Source organism: Melanerpes formicivorus, unplaced genomic scaffold, assembly GCF_026170545.1.
Source record: "Melanerpes formicivorus ecotype bairdi unplaced genomic scaffold, bMelFor1.0.p_v2 SCAF_103, whole genome shotgun sequence".
NCBI lineage: Eukaryota > Metazoa > Chordata > Aves > Piciformes > Picidae > Melanerpes > Melanerpes formicivorus.
In genome coordinates this window covers 1,296,036-1,320,006 of record NW_027142455.1, presented here as the reverse complement: position 1 = coordinate 1,320,006, position 23,971 = coordinate 1,296,036, and the positions used below count along the sequence as shown (strand labels likewise).

At 63.2% G+C, this 23,971-nt stretch overlaps 1 protein-coding gene across 3 annotated transcripts in view; it reads right to left on the bottom strand.

The window, feature by feature from the left end:
• The window catches only part of LOC137455654 (USP6 N-terminal-like protein), a 73,904-nt gene that overhangs the window by 6,792 nt on the left and 43,141 nt on the right, over window positions 1–23,971 (bottom strand). For 2 of the 3 annotated variants that reach the window (XR_010990865.1, XR_010990866.1), the window contains one exon: window positions 4,514–4,791. Coding sequence is in view for 1 of the 3 variants with exons in the window: in XM_068166666.1 (XP_068022767.1) it covers window positions 154–173 (20 nt within the window). In the remaining 2 variants the exon portion in view is untranslated. Of the gene's footprint in view, window positions 1–153; window positions 721–4,513; window positions 4,792–23,971 lie in introns of those variants that run through there. The other variant, XM_068166666.1, reaches the window with a different exon arrangement.

The window sequence follows — 23,971 nt, the reverse complement described above, 5'->3', positions numbered from 1 at the left end:
GCCCAGCACCACCACCCCCTGCTGCCCAGCACCATCACCTCCTGCTGCCCAGCACCACCACCCCCTGCTGCCCAGCACCACCACCCCCTGCTGCCCAGCACCATCACCTCCTGCTGCCCAGCACCACCACCCCCTGCTGCCCAGCACCATCACCTCCTGCTGCCCAGCACCATCACCTCCTGCTGCCCTGCTGCTCCCAGCCCATGGAGGCACCTGGAACTTTGGGGGTTTTTCTGCCTGCCATTGCCAGCACAAAGTCACTGAAGGCTGAGGCAGGTGAAGCTGGGGTCCTGAGCACATTCAGCTCACTCATGGCTGGGGAGGAAAGCAAGGAGGCAGCTCTGCCCCCGCAGGCTGGGCTGGCTCAGACTGAAACCAGGGCTGGGGGTGAAGCCAAGAAGGTGCTTGGCTGCTGCAACCACAAGCAGCAGGGCTGAGGCTCAGCAGGTCACTGTTCCTCTTTCAGCTGCTATTTTCAAAGCCCTCTTTGACACAGTGGTTTGCATCTCCAGCTGGCCCTGCCAGAACCTGCAGCTAAGACTGGAGAGGAACAGCCTGAAAGGAGACACTGAGAGAAGCATCAGGGTGAGGAAAGAGCTCTGAGAGCATCCAGCACAACCCTGCACCCAGCACAACCTTCCACCCAGCACAACCTTCCACCCAGCCCCACCACAGCCACCAGACCCTGCCCCCAGGAGCCATGGCCACAGGAACCCCTCCAGCCATGGGGACTCCACCACCTCCCTGGGCAGCCTCTGCCAGGCCCTGACCACTCTGACACCAAAGACATTTCTCCTCCTCTCCAACCCAAGCCTCCCCTGGCACAATTCCAGGCCAGTTCCTCTCCTTCTATCCCCTGGGACTGGGGAGCAGAGCCCAGCCCCCAGCTCCCTGCAGCCTCCTCTCAGGGAGCTGCAGAGAGCAATGAGGTCTCCCTCAGCCTCCTCTGCTCCAGGCTGAACACCCCCAGCTCCCTCAGCTGCTCCTCCTCCCCAGCCCTGCTCTCCAGACCCTTCCCCAGCTCTGTTGCCCTTCTCTGGCCCTGCTCCAGCCCTCAATGTCCTTCTGGGAGTGAGGAGCCCAGAACTGAACCCAGCCCTCAAGCTGTGGCCTCCCCAGTGCCCAGCCCAGGGGCACCATCCCTGCCCTGCTCCTGCTGCCCACAGCATTGCTGCTCCAGGCCAGGCTGCTGCTGCCCTTCTTGCCCCCCTGGGCACTGCTGGCTCAGCTTCAGCTGCTGGCACCCAGCACCCCCAGGGCCTGTTCTGCTGGGCAGTTCCAACCTCTCACCCCATCCTGCAGCCCTCCTGGGGTGCCTGTGCCCATCCTCACGGCACATCAGCTCAGGGCTGGAGCCTGGCAGAAGTTGCCCCTGCAGCCTGCTCCACGTCCCAGGCAGGCTCTGCTCCTGGGTATGAGAGCAGCTGGCACAGCCTGCAGGAACCCAGCCCCACACACAGCTCTGCCTGCAGCAGGTGGAGCAGGGCTGACTGAAGCCCACCAGGGGCTGCCCAGTGCTGGGCAGAGTGCCCTAAGTGCCCTGCACCCAGAGTGCCCTAAGTGCCCTGCATCCCCTGGCACAGCTTGAGACTGTGTCCTCTTGTTCTGGTGCTGGCTGCCTGGGAGAAGAGCCCAACCCCCACCTGGCTACAACCTTCAGGGAGTTGTAGAGAGCAATGAGGTCTCCCCTGAGCCTCCTCTTCTGCAGGCTAAGCAACCCCAGCTCCCTCAGCCTCTCCTCACAGGGCTGTGCTCCAGACCCCTCCCCAGCTTTCTTGCCCTTCTCTGGACACCTTCCAGCAGCTCAACCTCTTTCCTAACCTGAGGAGCCCAGAGCTGGGCACAGGACTCAAGGTGTGGCCTCAGCAGTGCTGAGCACAGGGCACAATGACCTCCCTGCTCCTGCTGGCCACACTGCTCCTGATGCAGGCCAGGATGCCCTTGGCCTTCTTGGCCCCCTGGGCACACTGCTGGCTCATGTTTAGGCAGCTGTCAATCAGCACCCCCAGGTCCCTCTCTGCCTGGCTGCTCTCAGCCACTCTGCCCCCAGCCTGTAGCTCTGCCTGGGGTTGCTGTGGCCAAAGTGCAGCCCCTGGCACTTGGCCTTGTTGAATGCCATCCTGTTGGCCTCTGCCCATCTGCCCAGCCTGGCAAGGTCCCTCTGCAGAACCCTTCTGCCCTCTCACTGACCAACATCTGCTCCCAGCTTGGTGTCATCTGCACATTTACTGCTGATGGACTCAATGCCCTCCTCCAGATCATCAATGAAGATGTTAAAGAGCACAGGGCCCAGCACTGCTCCCTGGGGCACACCACTGGGGCCTGGCTGCCAGCTGGCTGTGGCACCATTCACCACCACTCTCTGGGCTCAGCCTCCAGCCAGTTCCTAACCCAGCTCAGAGAGCTGCTGTCCCAGCCAGGGGCTGACAGCTTGGCCAGCAGTTTGCTGTGGGGGATGGTGGCAAAGGCCTTGCTGAGGTCCAGGCAGACCACATCCACAGCCTGCCCCACAGCCCCCAGGCAGTCACCTGGGCATGGAAGGAGCTCAGGCTGGAGAGGCAGGACCTGCCCTTCCTAAATCCATGCTGGCTGGGCCTGAGCCCTTGGCCATCCTTCAGGTGCAGTTATTGCCCCCAGGATAATCTGCTCCATCACTTTCCCTGGCACTGAGGCCAGGCTGCCAGGCCTGGAGTTTCCAGGTTCCTTCCAGCACCTCCAGATCCTTCCTAGCAGAGAGGCTCCAGAACTGGCCCCAGAGCTGCAGAGCATCCTATCACAGAATGGGTTCCAACCCCCCTGGATGAGAGCAGAGAGCTGCTCACCCTTGCTTCCCTTAGGAAAGCCCCAGCCTAGGCCAGGGGCAGGTAGTTACAGCCTGAGGGCAGGGACACCTCCCACCAGCACAGGCTGCTCAGGGCCTCATCCAGCCTGGTCCTGAACCCCTCCAGGCAGGAGGCAGCCACAACCTCCCTGGGCAGCCTGTGCCAGAGTCTCCCCAGCCTCACTCTCAACAATTTCTTCCTCCTCTCCACTCTCAGTCTCCTCTCTCCCAGCTCAAAGCCATTGTTCCTCAGCCTGGCACTCCCAGCCCTTGGCCAGAGTCCCTCCCCAGCTCTCCTGGAGCCCTTCAGGCACTGCAAGGCTGCTCTGAGGTCTCCCTGCAGCCTTCTCTTCCCCAGGCTTGCAGCAAGGACTTGTGCTGACCCCATGCACAGCTCCCTCATGAACAGCCTCAGCACAGAGCCTGGCTGGGCACCAGCTCTGGGCAGGACCTCAATGGATGGCACAGCCCCAAGCTCACCTCAGAGCCAGCTTCACCTGCAGCCCAGCTGCCAACAGGAAGGGACACAGGGCTCAGGCAGGGACTGAGGCTGCAGGAGTCAAAGCCCCCTGCAGCAGGATGAAGCAAGACACAGGAGATCCTCCCTGCATCTTTATTTCCTTGACCACAACACAAACCTGAGTGCAGAGGAGCAAGGTTTGGTTTCTCCCAGAGCAGCAGGAGCACAGAGCCAGCCAGAGGCTTCTCTCCTAACTGTCCTGGGGGGCAGTGACTGCCCTGAGAGCACCTTGCACTGAGCACCTCCCAGGAGCTGCAGGGGAGCTGCAGGCAGGCTGGGGAGGGACTGCTCAGGAGGGGCTGTGGGGATAGGCCAAGGGGCAAGGGTTTGGCACTGGAGCAGGGCAGAGATAGGTTGGAGCTCAGGAGGGAGTTGTGCCCAGGGAGGCTGGGGAGACTCTGTCCCAGGCTGCCCAGGGAGGTGGTTGAGGCTCCATCCCTGGAGCCATTCAGGCTCAGCCTGGCTGTGTCCCTGGGCAGCCTGCTCTGGGCTCTGGCTGGAGCTGTCCCTGCTGCCCATGGCAGGGGGTGGCACAGGATGCCCTTGGAGGCTCCCTCCCTGCCCAGTGCCAGCTGTGGAGCTGTGATCTGTGGGTTTGAGGAGGGGGTGTGGAAAGACAAGCCAGGTGCAAGCACTGGGGCACAGATCTTCCAGAGACCAAGGCTTGTGGAGAGCAGCTGAGGGAGCTGGGGGTGTTCAGCCTGGAGCAGGGGAGGCTGAGGGAGACCTCATTGCTCTCTGCAGCTCCCTGAAGGGAGGCTGGAGCCAGGTGGGGCTTAGGCTCTGCTCCCAAGTGCCAAGTGATAAAACAAGTGGAAGGAGCCTCAGGTTTCCCCAGGGGAGACTGAGGGTGGACATGAGAAACAATCTCTTCCCCAGGAGGGCTGCCAAGGCCTGGCCCAGGCTGCCCAGGGCAACAGTGGAGTCTCCATTGCTGAGATGTAAAAGCTGTGGGGATGTGGTGCTGAGGGCCATGGCTCAGTGCCAGCCTGGCAGTGCTGGGCTCAGGATCAGTGCTGGGCTCAGGATCAGCGCTGGGGTCAGGATCAGTGCTGGGCTCAGGATCAGCGCTGGGCTCAGGATCAGTGCTGGGGTCAGGGCTGGATTGGATCATCTTCAAGGTCTCTCCCTGCTTTGAAGCAGCTCCATGGCTGTGAGCAAGGTGGCCTTACCTGAGCCTGGTATCAGGTGCCCAGATGCATCAGTTCAGCTGGGGCTGGCCTCTCCCCTGCAGGCATCTGCCTGGCAGGAGCTGCTGGTGTCCTCTGATGGGTGGCAAGGAGCAGCAGGCAGCACAGCCCCCGGGGCAGGCGCTGCTGGGCCTCACTCCCACCGTCCCAGCCCAGTGTGGCCTCTCTGCTCCCCACTCCTCTGGCAGGGCAGAGCTGGCTGGGAGGCAAGGGGAGCCAGGAGGCAATCCATAGGCAGCTTCTCTCCTCCTCTGGGTTCACTGCAAAGGAAAGCAGAAGCTGGTGAGACTCCAGGTCTGGCCCAGCCTTCACCAGCACCCAGAGGAGCAGAGCCCAGGGGAGAGGCAGCAAGGCAGTGTCCCAGCCTGCTGGGGAAGGAACAAGCTGCAGTGGGAGGACACAAATACACAGGCACCAATCCAGGCTGGGAGCAGAGAGGGCTGGGAGCAGCCCTGAAGGAAAGGCCTTGGGGGTGCTGGGTGCTGAGCAGCTCCCCAGGAGCCAGCAGAGCCTCCTGCAGCCCTCAGGCAGCTGTGTGCTGGGCTGCAGCCAGAGCAGGGTGGGCAGCAGGGCAGCAGAGGGGATTCTGCCCCTGGGCTCGGCTCTGCTCTGCTCAGACCTCACCTCCAGTCCTGCCTGAGGTCTCCCTGCAGCCTTCTCCTCTCCAGGCTGCACAGCCCCAACCCTCCCAGCCTGGCCCCACAGCAGAGCTGCTCCAGCCCTCTGCTCATCTCTGTGGCCTCCTCTGGATCCACTCCAGCAGCTCCAGGTCCTTTCCCTGTTAGTGCTGAGTTCTGCAGCTGAGGTCTGCCCAGAGCAGAGCAGAGGGGCAGGATCCTCTCTCCAGCTCTGGCCACACTGCTTTGGCTGCAGCCCAGGCTGCCCTTGGCCTTCTGTGCTGCCAGTGCCCATTGCTGCCTCCTCTCCAGCTTCTCCCCCCCAGCTTCACCCCCAAGGCCTTCTCTGCAGGGCTGCTCTCAACCTCCTCACCCCCAGCCTGGATGGGTGCTGAGGGCTGCCCTCAGCTAGGTGCAGGACCTTGCACTTTGCCTGCTTGAGCCTCCTGAGGCTCTCCTCAGCCACCTCTGCAGCCTGTGCAGGTCCCTCTGGAAGGCTCCAGCCTGTCCTTACCAAGCCCAGCACCCAGCCTGGTGCCAGCTGCAGGCTTGCTCAGGGAGCCTCAGTCTCTCTGTGGCATTGGTGCAGATATTGAACAGCAGGGCTCCAATACAGAGGCTTTAGGGACATCCCAGCAGGGGGGCAGGGGACAGCCAGAACTCCCCAGACAGATGAAGACAGAGGCTGGAGCTCCCTGAGCAGTGCAGGGCAGGCTGGAGCTTAGGGTCTTCTGCCCTAGGATGGGGACAGGAGGGGAGCAGAGCTTTGTTCCCCTCCCTGCTGGTGCTGGGCAGGCTCAGCCTTGCAGCAGCATCAGAGGAGGCCAAGGCAGAGCCTGGGGAGCAGTGTGGTGGCCTCTGCTGCAGCTGCCGCTCACAGCCCTCCCCAGGAGCTAACCAGCATCTGAACAGCTCCTCTGCTTCTGCCAGGAACCCAGCTCCACTCCCAGCCCAGGGCACACAGCCACCAGGCTGCACAAAGCACTCTTCACCCAGCTCTCACTGTACCAAAGCATCCTCACTGCAATGGTTTCCCACTCTGCAAAAGCCAAAGAGCAGAGGCCCAGGGAAGGCCAAGGCTCACCAGGGGGCTGCCAATGGAAGGGGGATTTGCTTCCCCATCCCAGGGGCTACACAAAGGCCACAGGGAGGGGAAAAAGGTCCTGGAAGATCCTCTGCTTTGGGTGATGCACCACCTGGAAGGGATCTGTGAGCATGGAGCTTTAGGAAGCAGCTTCTGCTGTTTGCTTAGGACTGGCAGAGCAGTTCCCATGGCACAAGGGCATAGGATTGGCTGGGCTGGAAGGGGCCTTGAAGATCATCCAGTTCCAACCCCCCTGGATCACAGACCCCCAGACTCACTGAGGCTGGAAAGGACCTCTGAGGCCATTGAGTCCCAGCCTGAGCCAGCAGCACCACAGCAGCTCAGCCCTGCTCCAGCTGCCACATCCAAACTTCTCCTACAGACCTCCAGGGAGGGCAACTCCAGCACCTCCCTGGGCACTCCATCCCAGTGCCCACTCAGCCCTCCTGTGAGGAAGTGCCTCCTGCCCCCCAGCCTCAGCTCCTTCCATCAGGAAGTGCCTCCTGCCCCCCAGCCTCAGCTCCTTCCATCAGGAAGTGCCTCCTGCCCCCCAGCCTCAGCTCCTTCCATCAGGAAGTGCCTCCTGCCCCCCAGCCTCAGCTCCTTCCATCAGGAAGTGCCTCCTGCCCCCAGCCTCAGCCCTCTCCATCAGGAAGTGCCTCCTGCCCCCCAGCCTCAGCTCCTTCCATCAGGAAGTGCCTCCTGCCCCCCAGCCTCAGCTCCTTCCATCAGGAAGTGCCTCCTGCCCCCCAGCCTCAGCTCCTTCCATCAGGAAGTGCCTCCTGCCCCCCAGCCTCAGCTCCTTCCATCAGGAAGTGCCTCCTGCCCCCCAGCCTCAGCCCTTTCCATCAGGAAGTGCCTCCTGCCCCCCAGCCTCAGCTCCTTCCATCAGGGAGTGCCTCCTGCCCCCCAGCCTCACCCTCCCCAGGCACAGCTTCCTGCTCTCTTGCTCTGTCTCAGGTGCCTGGGAGCAGAGCCTGCTCCCCACCTTACTGCAGCCTCCCTTCATGCAGTTGCAGAGAGTGCTAAGGTCCCCCCTGAGCCTCCTCTCCCCAGGCTGCACACCCCCAGCTCCCTCAGCCTCTCCTCCTCAGCCTTCCCCTCCAGTCCCTTCCCCAGGCTGGTTGCCCTCCCCTGGCCCTGCTCCAGCACCTCAAGCTCTCTCTTGCAGTGAGGTCCCAGAGCTGCACAGTGCTGCAGGGGAGGCCTCAGCAGTGCCCAGCACAGGGCACAGTTCCATCCCTGCTCCTGCTGGCCACACTGCTCCTGCTCCAGGCCAGGATGCCCCTCGGCCTTCCCTGCCCCCTGGGCACACTGCTGGCTCCTGTGCCCCAGCTGCTGTCCCCCAGCACTGCCAGGTCCCTCTCTGCAGCTGCTCTCCAGCCACTGCCCCCCAGGCTGCAGCCTGCAGGGGGTTGCTGTGGCCAAAGTGCAGGACCCTGCCCTTGGCCTTGGTGAATCTCTGCCCATTGGCCTCAGCCATGGACCCAGCCTGGCCAGGGCCCTCTGCAGCATCCTCCTGCGCTCCAGGAGCTCCACACTGCCTCCCCACACAGTCACCCAAGACACCTGACACAGGACAGGAGGGCTGCTCACCCTTGGCTCCCTCAGGAAACCCCCACCCTAGGCCAGGGGCAGCTGGAGGTCAGCCTGAGGAGCTCTCAGGAGGATTGCTGGCTGGTTAGATCATGAGCAGTGTGTGGAGGGCTTGGAGATGTGCCAGCTGGAGGCACATGGAGGGTGGGCAGCAGGGCAGGAGAGGGGATTCTGCCCTTGGGCTCAGCTCTGCCTCCAACCCTGCCTGAGGTATCATCATCATCATCATCACCATCATCATCCTCTCATAGAATGGAGTTGGGCTGGGAGGGAGTTCAGAGCTCAGTCAGCTCCAAGCCCCTGCCATGGGCAGGGACACCTCCCACCAGCACAGGCTGCTCAGGGCCTCATCCAGCCTGGTCCTGAACCCCTCCAGGCAGGAGGCAGCCACAGCCTCCCTGGGCAGCCTGTGCCAGGCTCTCCCCAGCCTCACTGCCAAGAACTTCTTCCCAGCAGCTTCCTGCACATGCAGCCCCAAAACCCAGCTGAGTGCTGAGCTGCAGCCAGAGCAGGGAGAGCAGCAGCACAGGGAGGGGATTCTGCCCCTCTGCTCTGCTCTGCTCAGCCCCCACCTGCAGCACTGCCTCCAGCTCTGGGGCCCCCAGCACAAGGAGGACCTGGAGCTGCTGGAGAGGCTCCAGAGGAGGCCACCAAGGTGAGCAGAGGCTGCAGAACCTCCCCTGTGGGGCCAGGCTGGGAGAGCTGGGGCTGTGCAGCCTGGAGAAGAGAAGGCTGCAGGGAGACCTCAGAGCAGCCTTGCAGTGCCTGAAGGGCTCCAGGAGAGCTGGGGAGGGACTCTGGCCAAGGGCTGGGAGTGCCAGGCTGAGGAACAATGGCTTTGAGCTGGGAGAGAGGAGACTGAGAGTGGAGAGGAGGAAGAAATGGTTGAGAGTGAGGACCTGGGGCTCCAGAGGAGGCCACAAACCTGAGGGAAGCTAAGGAATGGTCAACCTCCACCAGGACACCTGATCCCCTCTAGCTATTGAATCCTGCTCCCTGCAGCCACACCAGGGGCCGTGCTGCTGGGCCCTCTGACCATCCCCAGGGCTGCTTCCAGCTGGCAATGGCCACTCTGGGTCACCTGAAAGCCTCTCCTGACTCTCCTGTGGCTGTTTCAAACCTTCCTGTTTTGTGGCTGGGGCAGCAGCAGCTGGAGGCCCTCAGCACCCCCAAAGCAGCAGGGTGAGGCCACATGTCCTGGATGCTCCCTGAGCTGCCACCCTGGGCACCAGGCAGCTCGGGAGGCTCTCCAGGGCACAGCAAGGAGAGATGGCAGCAGAAAGAGGCTAGGGAGCTGCTGGCAGCTCCTGCTCTCCTTGGCACAGAGAAGGCATCCTGGGGGATGCAGGAAGAAGGAAATCAGGGATGCACCAACACAGAATGGAGCCCACACAGGCTGGAGAGCAGCCCTGGGGAAAAGGGCTTGGGAGTGCTGGGGGTGCAGAGCTGGACAGGAGCTGGCACAGGAGCTGGCACTGAGCACTACCAGCACAGCCCCAGCCTGGCCTGGGCTGAGCCCAGCAGTGTGGGCAGCAGGGGCAGGGAGGGGATTCTGCTCAGACCCCCAGGCAGTGCTGGGGCAGCTCTGGAGCCCTCAGCACAGCCAGGGAGCTGCTGGGGCAGGGCCAGAGGAGGCCACAGCAGTGCTGGCAGGGCTGGAAGCCCTCTGCTGGGAGGCCAGGCTGAGAGAGTTGGCCTTGGGCAGCCTGCAGAGGGGAAGGCTGCAGGAGACCTTCTGGTGGCCTTGCAGTGCTCCAAGGGCTGAGCAGAGAGCTGGGGACAGAGTTTGGAGCAGGGCCTGTTGGGGCAGGCCAAAGGGGGATGGTTGGAACTGCAAGAGGGAGATGGAGAGTGGAGAGAAGGAGAAATGTTTGGTGCTGAGGGTGGGGAGAGCCTGGCCCAGGCTGCCCAGAGAGGTGGAGCTGCCCCATGGCTGGCAGCAGTGCAGGGCAGGTTGTGTGGGGCTGGGAGCAGCCTGCTCTGCCTGGGGCTGTCCCTGGGGGCTGCAGGGGGCTGGGCTGGGGGAGCCTGAGAGGTCCCTTCCAGCCCAAGGCAGCCTGGGGCTCAGTGATAAGGGCAGTGGGACAGGCAGTGAAAGGAAGGGGTAGGAAGCTCAGAATCCTGCCCCCAGCCAGCGATGCCTTGTGGAGACCTCACCCAAACCATACCTGGGCTGAAGGGTCTGTAAGCCTCAGCCCCTGGGTGCATGTGAGGCTCCTGCTGGCCACGGGGGCCTGGCAGCCCTGGCAGCTCCCCACTGTTAGGGGGGGAGGCAGCTGCAGCCATCAGCCCTCACCCTGCCCCAGATGCCCTTCCCCTTGCACCCCAGGCTCTCCCAGCACCACCCTCATTCCTTCAGCCTCCTCCAGCAGATGAATCAGGCTGGGGGCCCCTGCCAGCTGCTGAGCCCCACGCAGACATCTGCCTCTGGCAGCCTCTGCAGAGGACACTCCCTGAGCTGCACCTTGCCCCTGCACTCCCTCCCACCAGCCTCCTGCACGCCCAGGGGAGAGCTGCTCTCGGCTCCTTCTACCAAAGCTCCCTGCAAGTCAGCCCAGGAACAGGAAAGCTCAGGGAACCAAGCAGCATTTGGCCCAGCACTGAGCAACCCTGCACCCATGGAATGGTTTGGGTTGGAACAGACCTCCAGGACCATCCAGGCCAACACCAACCCAGCCCCACCATGGCCACAGGAACCCCTCCAGCCATGGGGACTCCACCACCTCCCTGGGCAGCCTCTGCCAGGCCCTGACCACTCTGACACCAAAGACATTTCTCCTCCTCTCCAGCCCAAGCCTCCCCTGGCACAATTCCAGGCCAGTTCCTCTCCTTCCATCCCCTGAGACTGGGGAGCAGAGCCCAACCCCCAGCTCCCTGCAGCCTCCTCTCAGGGAGCTGCAGAGAGCAAGGAGCTCTCCCTCAGCCTGATGAGGTTCAAAGTAAATCAGCAACTTCTTGTTGCAAGAGACAGGGAAGGGGGGAAAGAGCACTGGGGGCAGCTGGCAGTGGGCTTCAGCTGTGCCAGGGAGGCTTAGGTTGGAGAGGAGGAAAAATGTCTCTGGTACCAGAGAGGTCAGGGCCTGGCAGAGGCTGCCCAGGGAGGTGGTGGAGTCCCCATCCTGCAGCACAGGACCCTCCACAGCTCCTCTCCTAAACTTCATTCAGCCCCAGCTAAGCCTTTCTGCTGCTGCCCTGCCTGGGGCTGGAGGCAGAGCCTCAGCAGAGGCCTCCTGCACAATTCCAGGACCCCAACATTTGAGGTGCAGAGCTCTCCTTGGGAGGGTGTCAGGGAGGGGTAGGACTGGGGGGGATGGAGCAGAACTAGAAGTGGGGAGCTGGAGCTTGGCTGTGAGGAAGAAGTTGTTGGCCAGGAGGGTGGTGAGAGCCTGGCCCAGGCTGCCCAGGGAGGTGGTGGAAGCCTCCTGCCTGGAGGTGTTTGCAGCCAGGCTGGAGGTGGCTGTGAGCAAGCTGCTGTGGTGTGAGGTGTCCCTGCCCATGGCAGGGGGTTGGGGCTGGCTGAGCCTTGGGGTCCCTCCCAGCCCTGCCAGCTCTGTGCCTCTGGGATTCTCTGCCAGTTTTGAGCCCTGCTCAGGACAGCAGCTGGAGCCAGAACATTTTCAGGGGGCTGACAGCAATCTCTCTGCCTTTTGTTTTGCATTACCACATAACCTCCCCCTCCCCTGAGAATCACTCAAGTGGTGAGGCTGGAAGAGACCTTTGAGATCAAGCCCAAGTGCTGGTGGCTCAGCCCTGCAGTGACCCCAGCTGAGCAGCTCCAGCAATGCTCTTTGCCTCTGCTCTTTGCCTGGGTGTGCAAAAGCAGCACTGTGTGTAAGCAGCAAGGGACTGCCCCCAGCAGCAGCCCTCCCCTCTGCCCTCTCTGGAGAACACCTTCAGGAGGAGGAGAGGCAAAAGGCAGAGATGGAACCAGCAGTGGTGGGGGGGGACAGCCCCCTGGCACCAGCAGCTCAGCTGCTTAGGGGTCAGGACTGAAAGGACCTGAGGGGTCCTGGGTTTGGGGGCTCTGTATTGGTGTTGGAATCAACATCTGGGACACAGAGACATGGAATGGGCTGGGAGGGAGCTCCAGAGCTCAGCCAGCCCAAGCCCTGCACTCAGCAGGGACATCCTCCACTGGCAGAGAAGGCCTTGGGGGTGAAGCTGGGGGGGAGAAGCTGGAGAGGAGGCAGCAATGGGCACTGGCAGCACAGAAGGCCAAGGGCAGCCTGGGCTGCAGCCAAAGCAGTGTGGCCAGAGCTGGAGAGAGGATCCTGCCCCTCTGCTCTGCTCTGCTCTGGGGAGACCTCACCTGCAGGGCTGGGGCCAGCTGTGGGACCCTCAATATAGAGGAGAGACCAGAGGAGGCCCCAGGGATGCTCAGAGGCTGCAGCAGCTCTGCTGTGGGGCCAGGCTGGGAGGGTTGGGGCTGTGCAGCCTGGAGAGGAGAAGGCTGCAGGGAGAGCTCAGAGCAACCTGCCAGGACCTGAAGGGATCATAGAACCACAGAGTGCTCTGGGCTGGGAGGGAGCTCCAGAGCTCAGCCAGCCCAAGCCCTGCCCCCAGCAGGGACATCCTCCCCTGGAGCAGGCTGCCCAGAGCCCTCTGCAGCCTCCCCTGGAACAGCTCCAGGGATGGAGCCTCAGCCACCTCCCTGGGCAGCCTGCTGCAGTGTTCCAGCAGCCTCCTGGGGCACAACTTGTTCCTCACATCCAATCTCCATCTGCTCTGCTCTGCTCTGAAGCCATTGGCCCTGGGCCTGTCCCTGCAGGCCTTTGGGCACAGTCTCTCTGCAGCCTTCTTGTAGCCCTTCAGGTCCTGGCAGGCTGCTCTGAGGTCTGCCTGGAGCCTTCTCCTCTCCAGGCTGCACACCCCCAGCTCCCTCAGCCTGGCCCCAGAGCAGAGCTGCTCCAACCCCCTGAGCATTCTCATGGCCTCCTCTGGAGCCTCTCCATCAGCTCCAGGTCCTTCCTGTGCTGAGGGCTCCAGAGCTGGGCACAGGGGAGGTCTCCCCAGAGCAGAGCAGAGGGGCAGGACCTTCTCTCCACCTGCTGTCATTTGGTCAGGGCTCCAGAACACATCTGGCACTCCACAGTGCATGGGGCTGGAGCCAGGCCCCCCCAGCACTGAGGCTGACACTGGCAATGGACAGCTCAGCCTGGCTGCAGGACACAGGGGCAGCCCTCCAGCAGGACAAAGCAGATGGCCCTGGCAGTTCCATGCAACCACAGCAGGGGCTGGGCTGGAAGGGAGCTCAAAGCTCAGCCAGCTCCAGCCCCTGCCATGGGCAGGGACACCTCCCACCAGCACAGGCTGCTCAGGGCCTCATCCAGCCTGGTCCTGAACCCCTCCAGGCAGGAGGCAGCCACAGCCTCCCTGGGCAGCCTGTGCCAGAGTCTCCCCAGCCTCACTCTCAACAATTTCTTCCTCCTCTCCACTCTCAGTCTCCTCTCTCCCAGCTCAAAGCCATTGTCCCTCAGCCCTTGGCCAGAGTCCCTCCCCAGCTCTCCTGGAGCCCTTCAGGCACTGCAAGGCTGCTCTGAGGTCTCTCTGCAGCCTTCTCTTCTCCAGGCTGCACAGCCCCAGCTCTCCCAGCCTGGCCCCACAGGGGAGGTTCTGCAGCCTCTGCTCACCTTGGTGGCCTCCTCTGGAGCCTCTCCACAGCCTCCCTGGGTCCCTGTGCTGTGGGCTTGGGGGTCAGATGAGTCTTGCCCCTGCTCTAGCAGCCCCTCAGGCACCCCAAAGCCCCCAGGGACACACTTGTGCCTTGCACATGGAGCCTCAGCACCTGGGGGGGTCCTGAGCAGCTAAGGGCTCCTCAAGACCTGCTGACACCACCACAGCCCTCAGCAGCCCCAGGCCCTGGCAGCAGAGGAGCTGGCTGAGCACTGCCACACTTCATGGCATGTTCCATCATGTCAGGACAGCCCCAGGCTCCTGGGCCTCCTCCAACCAGCCTGAACCAGCAACTCAGGTTTGCCAACTCCACATCTTCCCCACCCCAGGTTCAGCAAGCAGCTGTGATGATCCCAGCAGCAGCAGCATGAAGGCAGCCTGCATCCTGGGGGAGGAACACTGTGCCCCAGCAGATGGAATCACAGGGAGGGGCTGGAAGGGATCTCTGCAGATCATCCATCCAAGCCCCTGCCAGGGCAGGGCACCAGGGCAGGGCACCCAGGACACAGCCAGGCAGGGCTGGAAGCTCTCCACACCAGGAGGCTCCACAGCCCCTCTGGGCAGCCTGCTCCAGGCTCCAGCAGCCTCACACCACAGAAGTTTCTCCTCCTCTTCAGGTGGAGCCTCCTGGGCTCCACTCTGTGCCCCTTGCTGTCCCTTGCCCTGTCCCTGGGCACCACTCAGCAGAGCCTGGCCCCTCCCTGCCCCCCACCCCTCAGGGATTTACAGACATTGCTCAGATCCCTCTCAGCCTTCTCCTCTGCAGGCTCTCAGCCCCAGGGCTCAGCCTTCCCTCCTCACACAGCTGCTCCAGGCCCTTCAGCATCCTCACAGCCTGCCCTGGCCTCTCTCCAGCAGTTCCCTGTCCCTCTGGAGCTGGGCAGCCAGAACTGGGCACAGTGCTCCAGCTGTGGCCTCAGCAGGGCAGAGCAGGAGACATGGCAGGGGCTGGAGCTGGCTGAGCTTTGAGCTCCCTCCCAGCCCAACCCCTGCTGGGAATCTGTTCTACAGGAGGGGAACCTTCCTGCCCTGGGAGTGCTGGATGCATCTTGCTGAAGCAAGGCTGAGCTTGGTCCTGGGCAAGAGGCCTTGGAGAAGAGGAATGACCAACACACAAGCATCTGAGGGCAGGGGAGGGTGCCTGGACAGGGAGGCACAAAGCCATCACTTCTCTCCCCTAGAAAGAGAGGCCAAGAAGAGCAGAAGGATCCTGGCTGGAGCAGGAGGCTGCCTGCAGCCCTGCAGAGAGGAGCTGAGAGCAGAGCAGAGAGTGCAGAGCTCCTCTGGCCCTTGGCTGCTGGCAAGTGTCAAACCCTCCACAGCCTCAGGAGCCCCAGGCTGCCTTGGGCTGGCAGGCACCTCTCAGGCTCCCCCAGCCCAGCCCCCTGCAGCCCCCAGGGACAGCCCCAGCCAGAGCAGGCTGCTCCCAGCCCCACACAACCTGCCCTGCACTGCTGCCAGCCATGGGGCAGCTCCACCTCTCTGGGCAGCCTGGGCCAGGCTCTCCCCACCCTCAGCACCAAACATTTCTCCTTCTCTCCACTCTCCAGCTCCCTCTTGCAGTTCCAACCATCCCCCCTTGGCCTGGCCCAACAGGCCCTGCTCCAACCTCTGTCCCCAGCTCTCTGCTCAGCCCTTGGAGCACTGCAAGGCCACCAGAAGGTCTCCTGCAGCCTTCTCCTCTGCAGGCTGCCCAAGGCCAACTCTCTCAGCCTGGCTCCCAGCAGAGGGCTTCCAGCCCTGCCAGCACTGCTGTGGCCTCCTCTGGCCCTGCTCCAGCAGCTCCCTGGCTGTGCTGTGCTGAGGGCTCCAGAGGTGCCCCAGCACTGCAGGGGCAGAATCCCCTCCCTGCCCCTGCTGCCCACACTGCTGGGGCTCAGCCCAGGCCAGGCTGGGGCTGGGCTTCCTTCAGCAGGAAGGGTTTTTGCAGACAGGAGAGGTCAGAGCAGGTTCAGTCCCTAATCACCAAGAGCTCAGGAGGCAGAGGCCTCTGTGAGCCCACCTGCAACTGAGCCTTCTGGCTGGCTGCAGTCCCAGGAGCTCAGCTCCCCAGCTGCCCAGCAGCCTGGCCCTGGGCTCCCACCTCAGCTCCCTGCCCCTGCAGAGCCTGCTGCAGCCACACACCAGCAGCACTTCCCACCTGCTCCAAGCAGCTTCTCCTCTCCTCACTGCTGTGCCCCAGCAGAGCAGCCCAGGCACTGCAGCTCCTCGGCAGCAGGAGCCCTGAGCTGCCCTGCAGCCCTGAGCTGCCTGCCCCACTTCCTCCCATTGACAGGCAACAAAAGCTGCAGCTGCTGCTCAGCCTCACCACAGGCAGAGCTCTCCCAGCCTGTTTCTCCTCCTTGCTCTGGAAGGGTTTCAGTACAATGCCAGAGTCACTCCCAGGGGATGTGGCTGAGGCTCCAGACATCCAACATCAGCCTTCATATGGCCCTGGGCAGCCTCCCCTGTGGGGCCAGGCTGGGAGGGTTGGGGCTGTGCAGCCTGGAGAGGAGAAGGCTGCAGGGAGAGCTCAGAGCTGCAGTTCAGTACCTGCAGGGGAGCTGCAGGCAGCTGGGGAGGGACTGCTCAGGAGGGGCTGTGGGGATAGGCCAAGGGGCAAGGGTTTGGAACTGGAGCAGGGCAGAGTCAGGTTGGAGCTCAGGAGGGAGTTGTGCCCAGGGAGGCTGGGGAGACTCTGTCCCAGGCTGCCCAGGGAGGTGGTTGAGGCTCCATCCCTGGAGCCATTCAGGCTCAGCCTGGCTGTGTCCCTGGGCAGCCTGCTCTGGCTGCAGGGGGTGGCACAGGATGCCCTTGGAGGCCTCTTCCCAGCAGGCTTCAGTCTGTGAGGCTGTGATAGCAGCAGGGGGACTCTGGGCAGAGGCTCTTCAGCACCCACCCAGCAGATCCAGCCTGGTTCTGCCCTTCCAGCCTCGCTGGGACCACATCCCCAGCACCCCATAGGTCCTGTGGAGGTGACATGGCCTGCAGAGGTGCCCCTAGCTCTGCACCCCTGGCCTGGCCTCAGGGGGCTGCCTGTGCTCCCCCTGCAGATCCTCTCCAGGAGGTCTCTGCCCACTCTGTTTATCAGCTGCATCACTCAGTGCCTCACTCTGTGGCTCTCTTTCTTCTCACCTAGCTCTGCACTTCCTTCCTGCAGGCTCCCTCAGCTCCACCTTTCAGAGAACCACAGCACCCCACAAGGGCTCAGCTTAGCAAGGACCTCAGAGGTCATCTGCTCCAGCCCCTGCCCTGGGCAGGGACCCCTCCCACCAGCACAGGCTGCTCAGGGCCTGAACACCCCCAGGCAGGGGACAGCCACAGCCTCCCTGGGGCCCTGTGGGCTTGGGGGTCAGATGAGTCTTGCCCCTGCTCCAGCAGCCCCTCAGGCACCCCAAAGCCCCTAGGGACTTATTTGTCCCTTGCACATGGACCCTCAGCCTCCCTGGGCAGCCTGTGCCAGAGTCTCACCCCAACACCACCCAGAGGAAGCCTCCACTCTCGCTGCTGCTGCTCTTGGACTCGCTGCCCAGGGGCAGGAATGCCCTGGTGCCCCTGCCAAGGAGCCCTGCAGGATCCAACCAAGGTCAGGGGAAAGGGGGATGGCAGGCCCAGCCCCAGCACAGCTCTGCTGGCTGCACACACTGGGGCACTTCTGGCTCTTAACTGCTCCCAGAGTACCCAGAGCCAAACCCCAGCAGGGCACCAAGAGCCCCTGCAGGGCTCAACCACCACAGCCCAGACCAGCACCTGGCAACTGGAACTCACACACCACAGCATCACAGAGGGCTGGGAGGGAGCTCTGGGGAGCATCCATCCAAGCCCTGCCAGGGCAGGGCACCCAGAGCAGGGCAGCCAGGGCAGGGCACCCAGGGCAGGGCAGCCAGGGCAGGGCACCCAGGACAGGGCACCCAGAGCAGGGCAGCCAGGGCAGGGCACCCAGAGCAGGGCAGCCAGGGCAGGGCAGCCAGGGCAGGGCACCAAGAGCAAGGCACCCAGGGCAGGACACCCAGGACAGGGCACCCAGAGCAGGGCACCCAGGGCAGGGCAGCCAGGGCAGGGCACCAAGAGCAAGGCACCCAGGGCAGGGCAGCCAGGGCAGGGCACCCAGGACAGGGCACCCAGAGCAGGGCAGCCAGGGCAGGGCACCCAGAGCAGGGCAGCCAGGGCAGGGCAGCCAGGGCAGGGCACCAAGAGCAAGGCACCCAGGGCAGGACACCCAGGACAGGGCACCCAGAGCAGGGCACCCAGGGCAGGGCAGCCAGGGCAGGGCACCAAGAGCAAGGCACCCAGGGCAGGACACCCAGAGCAGGGCACCCAGGGCAGGGCACCCAGGACAGGGCACCCAGAGCAAGGCACCCAGAGCAGGGCACCCAGAGCAGGGCACCCAGGGCAGGGCACTCAGAGCAGGGCACTCAGAGCAGGGCACCCAGAGCAGGGCAGCCAGGGCAGGGCAGCCAGAGCAGGACACCCAGGGCAGGGCACCCAGGGCAGGGCACCCAGGGCAGGGCAGCCAGGGCAGGGCACCCAGAGCAGGGCACCCAGAGCAGGGCAGCCAGGGCAGGGCACCCAGAGCAGGGCAGCCAGGGCAGGGCAGCCAGGGCAGGGCAGCCAGAGCAGGACACCCAGGGCAGGGCACCCAGGGCAGGGCACCCAGAGCAGGGCAGCCAGGGCAGGGCAGCCAGGGCAGGGCAGCCAGAGCAGGGCACCCAGGGCAGGGCACCCAGGGCACATCCAGGGGGGGTTGGAAAGGCTCCACAGCAGGAGACTCCACAACCTCTCTGGGCAGCCTGCTCCAGGCTCTGGCAGCCTCACAGGGACAAAGGTTTCCCTTCTGTTCCCCTGGCAGCTCCTCTGCTCCAGCTTGCCCCCAGTGCCCCTTGTGCTGTCCTTGGCCATCCCTGAGCAGAGCCTGGCTCCAGCCCTGCACAGCTTTATCCCCAGCACTGAGGGCAGCCCTCAGGCTGCTCTGCTCCCAGCTCCCAGCCCCAGCTGCCTCAGCCTGGCCTCACAGGAGAGGTTCCACTGCCTGCAGCAGCTCTGTGCCCCTGGGCTGGACTCTCTCAAGCAGTTCCCTGAGGTCCTTCTGGAACTGAGGGGCCCAGAACTGGACACAAGATTCCAGCTGTGGCCGCAGCAGGGCAGAGCAGAGCAGAGGGGCAGCAGAACCTCTCTGACCTCCTCCCCACAGCCCTGCTGGTGCAGCCCAGGCTGCCCTTGGCCTCCTTGGCCACAAAAGGTATAGAAGCACAGCAGAGACATTTTTCCTCCTCTCCAACCCAAGCCTCCCCTGGCACAATTCCAGGCCAGTTCCTCTCCTTCTCTCCCCTGGGACTGGGGAGCAGAGCCCAACCCCCAGCTCCCTGCAGCCTCCTCTCAGGGAGCTGCAGAGAGCAAGGAGCTCTCCCTCAGCCTGATGAGGTTCAAAGTAAATCAGCAACTTCTTGCTGCAAGAGACAGGGCAGGGGGGAAAGAGCACTGGGGGCAGGTGGCAGTGGGCTTCAGCTGTGCCAGGGGAGGCTTAGGTTGGAGAGGAGGAAAAATGTCTCTGGTGGCAGAGAGGTCAGGGCCTGGCAGAGGCTGCCCAGGGAGGTGGTGGAGTCCCCATGGCCGGAGGGGTTCCAGAAGCTGTGGCTGTGGTGCTCCAGGATACAGCCTGGGGGTGATGGGAGCTGGGCTGGGGTTGGACTCCATGATCTTTTGCAGCCTCCCTGGTGCCATGAGGGCTCTGGTGTGAGGTGTCCCACAGCCTCTCCCCAGCACCAGCTGCAGCTGCAGCCCTGCTCTGCCCTGCCAGCAGCTGCAGGATGTGGGCTCAGTGCTTTGGGCTGAGGCAGGCACTGCCTGCCTGTGGTGTCAGCACCTTCCTGGGGCTGGGCTGTCCCTGCTGAGGCTGCTGGTGGCCAAAGGCACCACAGCACCATCAAAGCAGGCCCAGCTGGGGCAAGGCTTCTGCCACTTCGTTTATTGCCATCAGCAGAAAGCCCTCAGCACTGACTGGAGATTCAGAGGGTAAGCACAGCTGTGCACAAGTGAGCAGCCCCTGCAGCACCTTCCCTGGCCCTTCCCCTGCTCAGCCCTCAGCCAGGCACCTCCCCAGCCCCACCATGGCCACCATGGAGCAGTGCTGTGCTGTGGATGCAGGACAGACACAGGCTGCCCTCCCTCCAGCCCTGCCTCCAGCTCTGCTCTCCCCAGCAGCAGAAGGACTCAGAGCTGCTGGAGAGAGGCCAGAGGAGGCCACAAAGATGCTGCCAGGGCTGGAGCAGCTCTGCTGGGAGCACAGGCTGAGGGAGCTGGGGCTGTGCAGCCTGCAGAGGAGAAGGCTCCAGGGGCACCTCAGAGCTGCTGCCAGGAGCTGAAGGGATCCTGCAGGAAGGCTGCAGAGAGACTTCTGCTGAGGGGGTCTGGAGCCAGGCCAAGGGGGAAGGGTTTGGAGCTGAGGCAGAGCAGGGTTAGAGTGGAGCTGAGGAAGAAGCTCTGCAGTGTGAGGCTGGGGAGACTCTGGCACAGGCTGCCCAGGGAGGCTGTGGCTGCCTCCTGCCTGGGGGTGTTCAGGGCCAGGCTGGATGAGGCCCTGAGCAGCTGAGTGTAGCTGAGAGCTGTCCCTGCCCATGGCAGGGGCTTGGAGCAGATGATCTCTGAGCTCCCTTCCAAGCTGAGCCATTCCATGACCCCTCCTGCCTGTGTTCAGCTGGCATCTGCTTACTCCTTGCACTCAGCCCATGGCTTTCCTCCCCCAGCCTCACTGGGGGCAGCATGGAGGAGCAGCTGCCTGCCCTGAGGGCACCCAGACCACCCCAGCTGGTAACTAACAAGGGACAGAACATTAGCAACCTGACCTCAAAACACTTCTCCTCTGCTGCCTTTTACACTTCTGCTCTTTGGGAAGCTTTTCTTGCTCACTCTGGGGTCTGCCAAAGCCCAGGACCAGCTGATCTGACCCCTGGGATCGGTGCTGGCTTCCCAGGCCACAGGCAGCAAGTGAGGAGAGGCCCAGCAGCCTGAGGCTGAGGAAGATGAGCTGTAGGTCTCAGGTGGAGGTTGGTTGTTCTCTTATCATCTCAGAGATTTACAAAAGCTTATCAGCACCTAAAGGGTACAGGGAACCCTCCAGGTATTGTCTGAGAGAGACAGGGAACTGCTGCAGAGTGCCCTGGAGGCTGGGAGGACAATGGGGGAACTGGAGCAGGGAATTGTTTAGGTGGGAAAAGCCTTTTAAGATCTTATCCAGCCATGGCCTAACACCACCATGGCCTTAAACCCTCTCCCAAAGTGCCATGATGGCAGGGGAGCAAAGGCTGAGCCCTGGGGCTGAGAGCCTGCAGCAGAGCAGCCCCAGAGGGCAGCTGAGCAATGCTCAGCAAGAGCTAAAGGAGCTGTGGGGGGCAAGAGGCTGGGGCCAGGCTCTGCTGAGTGGTGCCCAGGGACAGCACAAGGGCCAGCAAGGGGCACAGAGTGGCAGCCAGGAGGTTGGAGCTGAGCAGGAGGAGAAAGTTGTTTGGTGTGAGGCTGCTGGAGGCCTGGAGCAGGCTGCCCAGAGAGGTTGTGGAGTCTCCTGGGGTGGAGAGCTTCCAACCCCCCCTGGGCACTGTGCTGCTGGGCAAGCTGCTGGGGGTGCCCTGCTGGGGCAGGGGCTGGGCTGGGGGAGCTCCAGGGGTCCCTTCCAGCCCCCCCTGGGCATTGTGCTGCTGGGCAAGCTGCTGGGGGTGCCCTGCTGGGGCAGGGGCTGGGCTGGGTGAGCTCCAGGGGTCCCTTCCAACCCCCCCTGGGCACTGTGCTGCTGGGCAAGCTGCTGGGGGTGCCCTGCTGGGGCAGGGGCTGGGCTGGGTGAGCTCCAGGGGTCCCTTCCAGCCCCCCAGGCTGGGGTTCAGGGACAAGCACATTTGCAGGCAGACCCCAGGAGTCTCCAGACAGACCCTGTCCAAACCCCCAAGCACAGAGCTGGATTTCCACTCCTTGTGGGGTCCCTGCACCTCCACCAGCAGTCACTGCCCCCTGCCCACCCTTTCCTCTCCCAACCTGTCAAACTCCCTGTCCAAACTCCATTTTTTGATCCCATTCTCAGCTGCTTTCCAGAAGCAGGCAGTGGCAACCTCAGAGCTGCTGCAGCAGGGCCAAGGGCTGAGGAATGCCAGAGGGGTGTGGGTTGGAAGGGACCTCTGGGGCTTCTCCTCTCCCAGCCCCCTGCCAGAGCAGGGGCAGCCTGAGCAGCCTGCACAGGAACAGGTCCAGGGGGGTTTTGAAGACCAATCCAGCCCCAAGGATGTCCCCAACCCCATGCCCCCTGAGGCCCCAAGACCCACCAGCAGAGTTCCACACTGCTCCTGCCCCTGGGCTGCTCTCCCCTCCTCCCCTCCCTCCCAGCACTGTGCCTTTGGCTGAAGAAGCTTCTGCAACTCCAAACCTGGCAGCCAAGTGTTAGAGGAACCTGCTCTGGAGAGGTGGTCACCAAAGAACAACACCTTGAGAACAGCTGCAGCTAAAACTACCTGAGCTCCATAGCCCTGCTGAGATCACCAGCAGCTGTCCCTTCCCACTGGGAACACCGAGGCTGGCTGGGCTCTCATTCAGATGCTGCTTTGAACACTGCCTTTAATGCCCAGGAACACAGCAAGAGACAGGGAGAGAAGGCCTCAGCTGGGAGCACAGGCTGAGGGAGCTGGGGCTGTGCAGCCTGCAGGGGAGAAGGCTCCAGGGGCACCTCAGAGCTGCTGCCAGGAGCTGAAGGGATCCTGCAGGAAGGCTGCAGAGAGACTTCTGCTGAGGGGGTCTGGAGCCAGGCCAAGGGGGAAGGGTTTGGAGCTGAGGCAGAGCAGGGTTAGAGTGGAGCTGAGGAAGAAGTTCTGCAGTGTGAGGCTGGGGAGGTTCTGGCACAGGCTGCCCAGGGAGGCTGTGGCTGCCTCCTGCCTGGGGGTGCTCTGGGCCAGGCCTTGGGCAGCTGAGAGGTGTAGGCAGGGGGTGGAGTGGATGCAGTAGGTTGGAGCAGGCTGCCCAGGGGGCTGTGGAGTCTTCCTCCCTGGAGATATTCCAACCCCCCCTGGATGTGTTCTGGGTGCCCTGCCCTGGGTGCCCTGCTCTGGCAGGGGGTAGGACTGGCTGAGCTTTCAAGGTCCCTTCCACCCTCTAAGACTCTGTGATTCTGTGCCCTCTGAGGTCCCCTGCACCCTGAGCCATTCTGTGGTTCTTTGCACCATGTGGGGAACAGCTTCTGTGGCCAAGACCTTGTTTGCTGCCTCTTCTGGCTGCCACCTGATGGCTAGATCCTGCCTGGAGCTGGCTCCTGCAAAGCTCTGCCTGTTCCAGCACCACCTGAGGCTGCAAGAGGACCTTCAGAAGAGCAGCAAAGCTGCTGGCAGCCCGTGGGGAGCTGTGCACTGCGGGTTTGGTTTTGTGTCTGGATGCTGCCTGCAGAGTATGGAGGTGGAGAGGGTGGGAAGGAGGTGAGGACAAGAACCACCAGAGCTGGAAACCAGCCCTGGGCTGACCCCCCTCCCAGCCAGCACTGCCAACAATCTGCTTCATGGGCAGCAGGAATGGGGACTCAGGCTGCTGCCCTCCCAGCTCTAAAGGCTGCAACCAGCAGAGCAGGAGCCTGGAATGGTTGGGGTTGGAAGGGACCTGAAAGTTGTGAGACTTCAACATCTCTGCTATGGCTGAGAGCCCTGGGGCTGAGAGCCTGAAGAGGAGAAGGCTGAGAGGGGATCTGAACAATGCAAATCCCTGAGGGGTGGGGGGCAGGAAGGAGCCAGGCTCTGCTCAGTGGTGCCCAGGGACAGCACAAGGGACAGCAAGGGGCACAAAGCGGAGCCCAGGAGGCTCCACCTCCACATGAGGAGAAACTTCTCTGGTGTGAGGCTGCTGGAGCCTGGAGCAGGCTGCCCAGAGAGGCTGTGGAGTCTCCTCTGGAGACCTTCCAGCCCTGCCTGGCTGTGTTCTGTGTGCCCTGCCCTGGCTGCCCTGCTCTGGCAGGGGGTTGGGCTGGATGCTCTCCAGAGGTCCCTTCCAACCCCCAACACTCTGTCTTTCTCTGAAAGCTCAGCCAGCTCCAACCCCCTGCCATGGGCAGGGACACCTCCCACCAGCCCAGCCACTGTCCCTCATCCTGGCACCCCCTGCCCCTGTCCAGAGTCCCTCCCCAGCTCTCCTGGAGCCCTTCAGGGACTGGAAGCAAATGGAGCAGCACTAGAAGTGGGGAGATTGAGATTGGCTGTGAGGAAGAAGTTGTTGGCCAGGAGGGTGGTGAGAGCCTGGCACAGGCTGCCCAGGGAGGTGGTGGAAGCCTCCTGCCTGGAGGTGTTTGCAGCCAGGCTGGAGGTGGCTGTGAGCAACCTGCTGTGGTGTGAGGTGTCCCTGCCCATGGCAGGGGGTTGGAGCTGGCTGAGCCTTGAGCTCCCTCCCAGCCCTGGCAGCTCTGTGGTGCTGTGGCACTCCTCAGAGTGAGCACTGCCAGAGGAAGGCTCTCACCCCTCACCTCACTTTCTCCTCCCA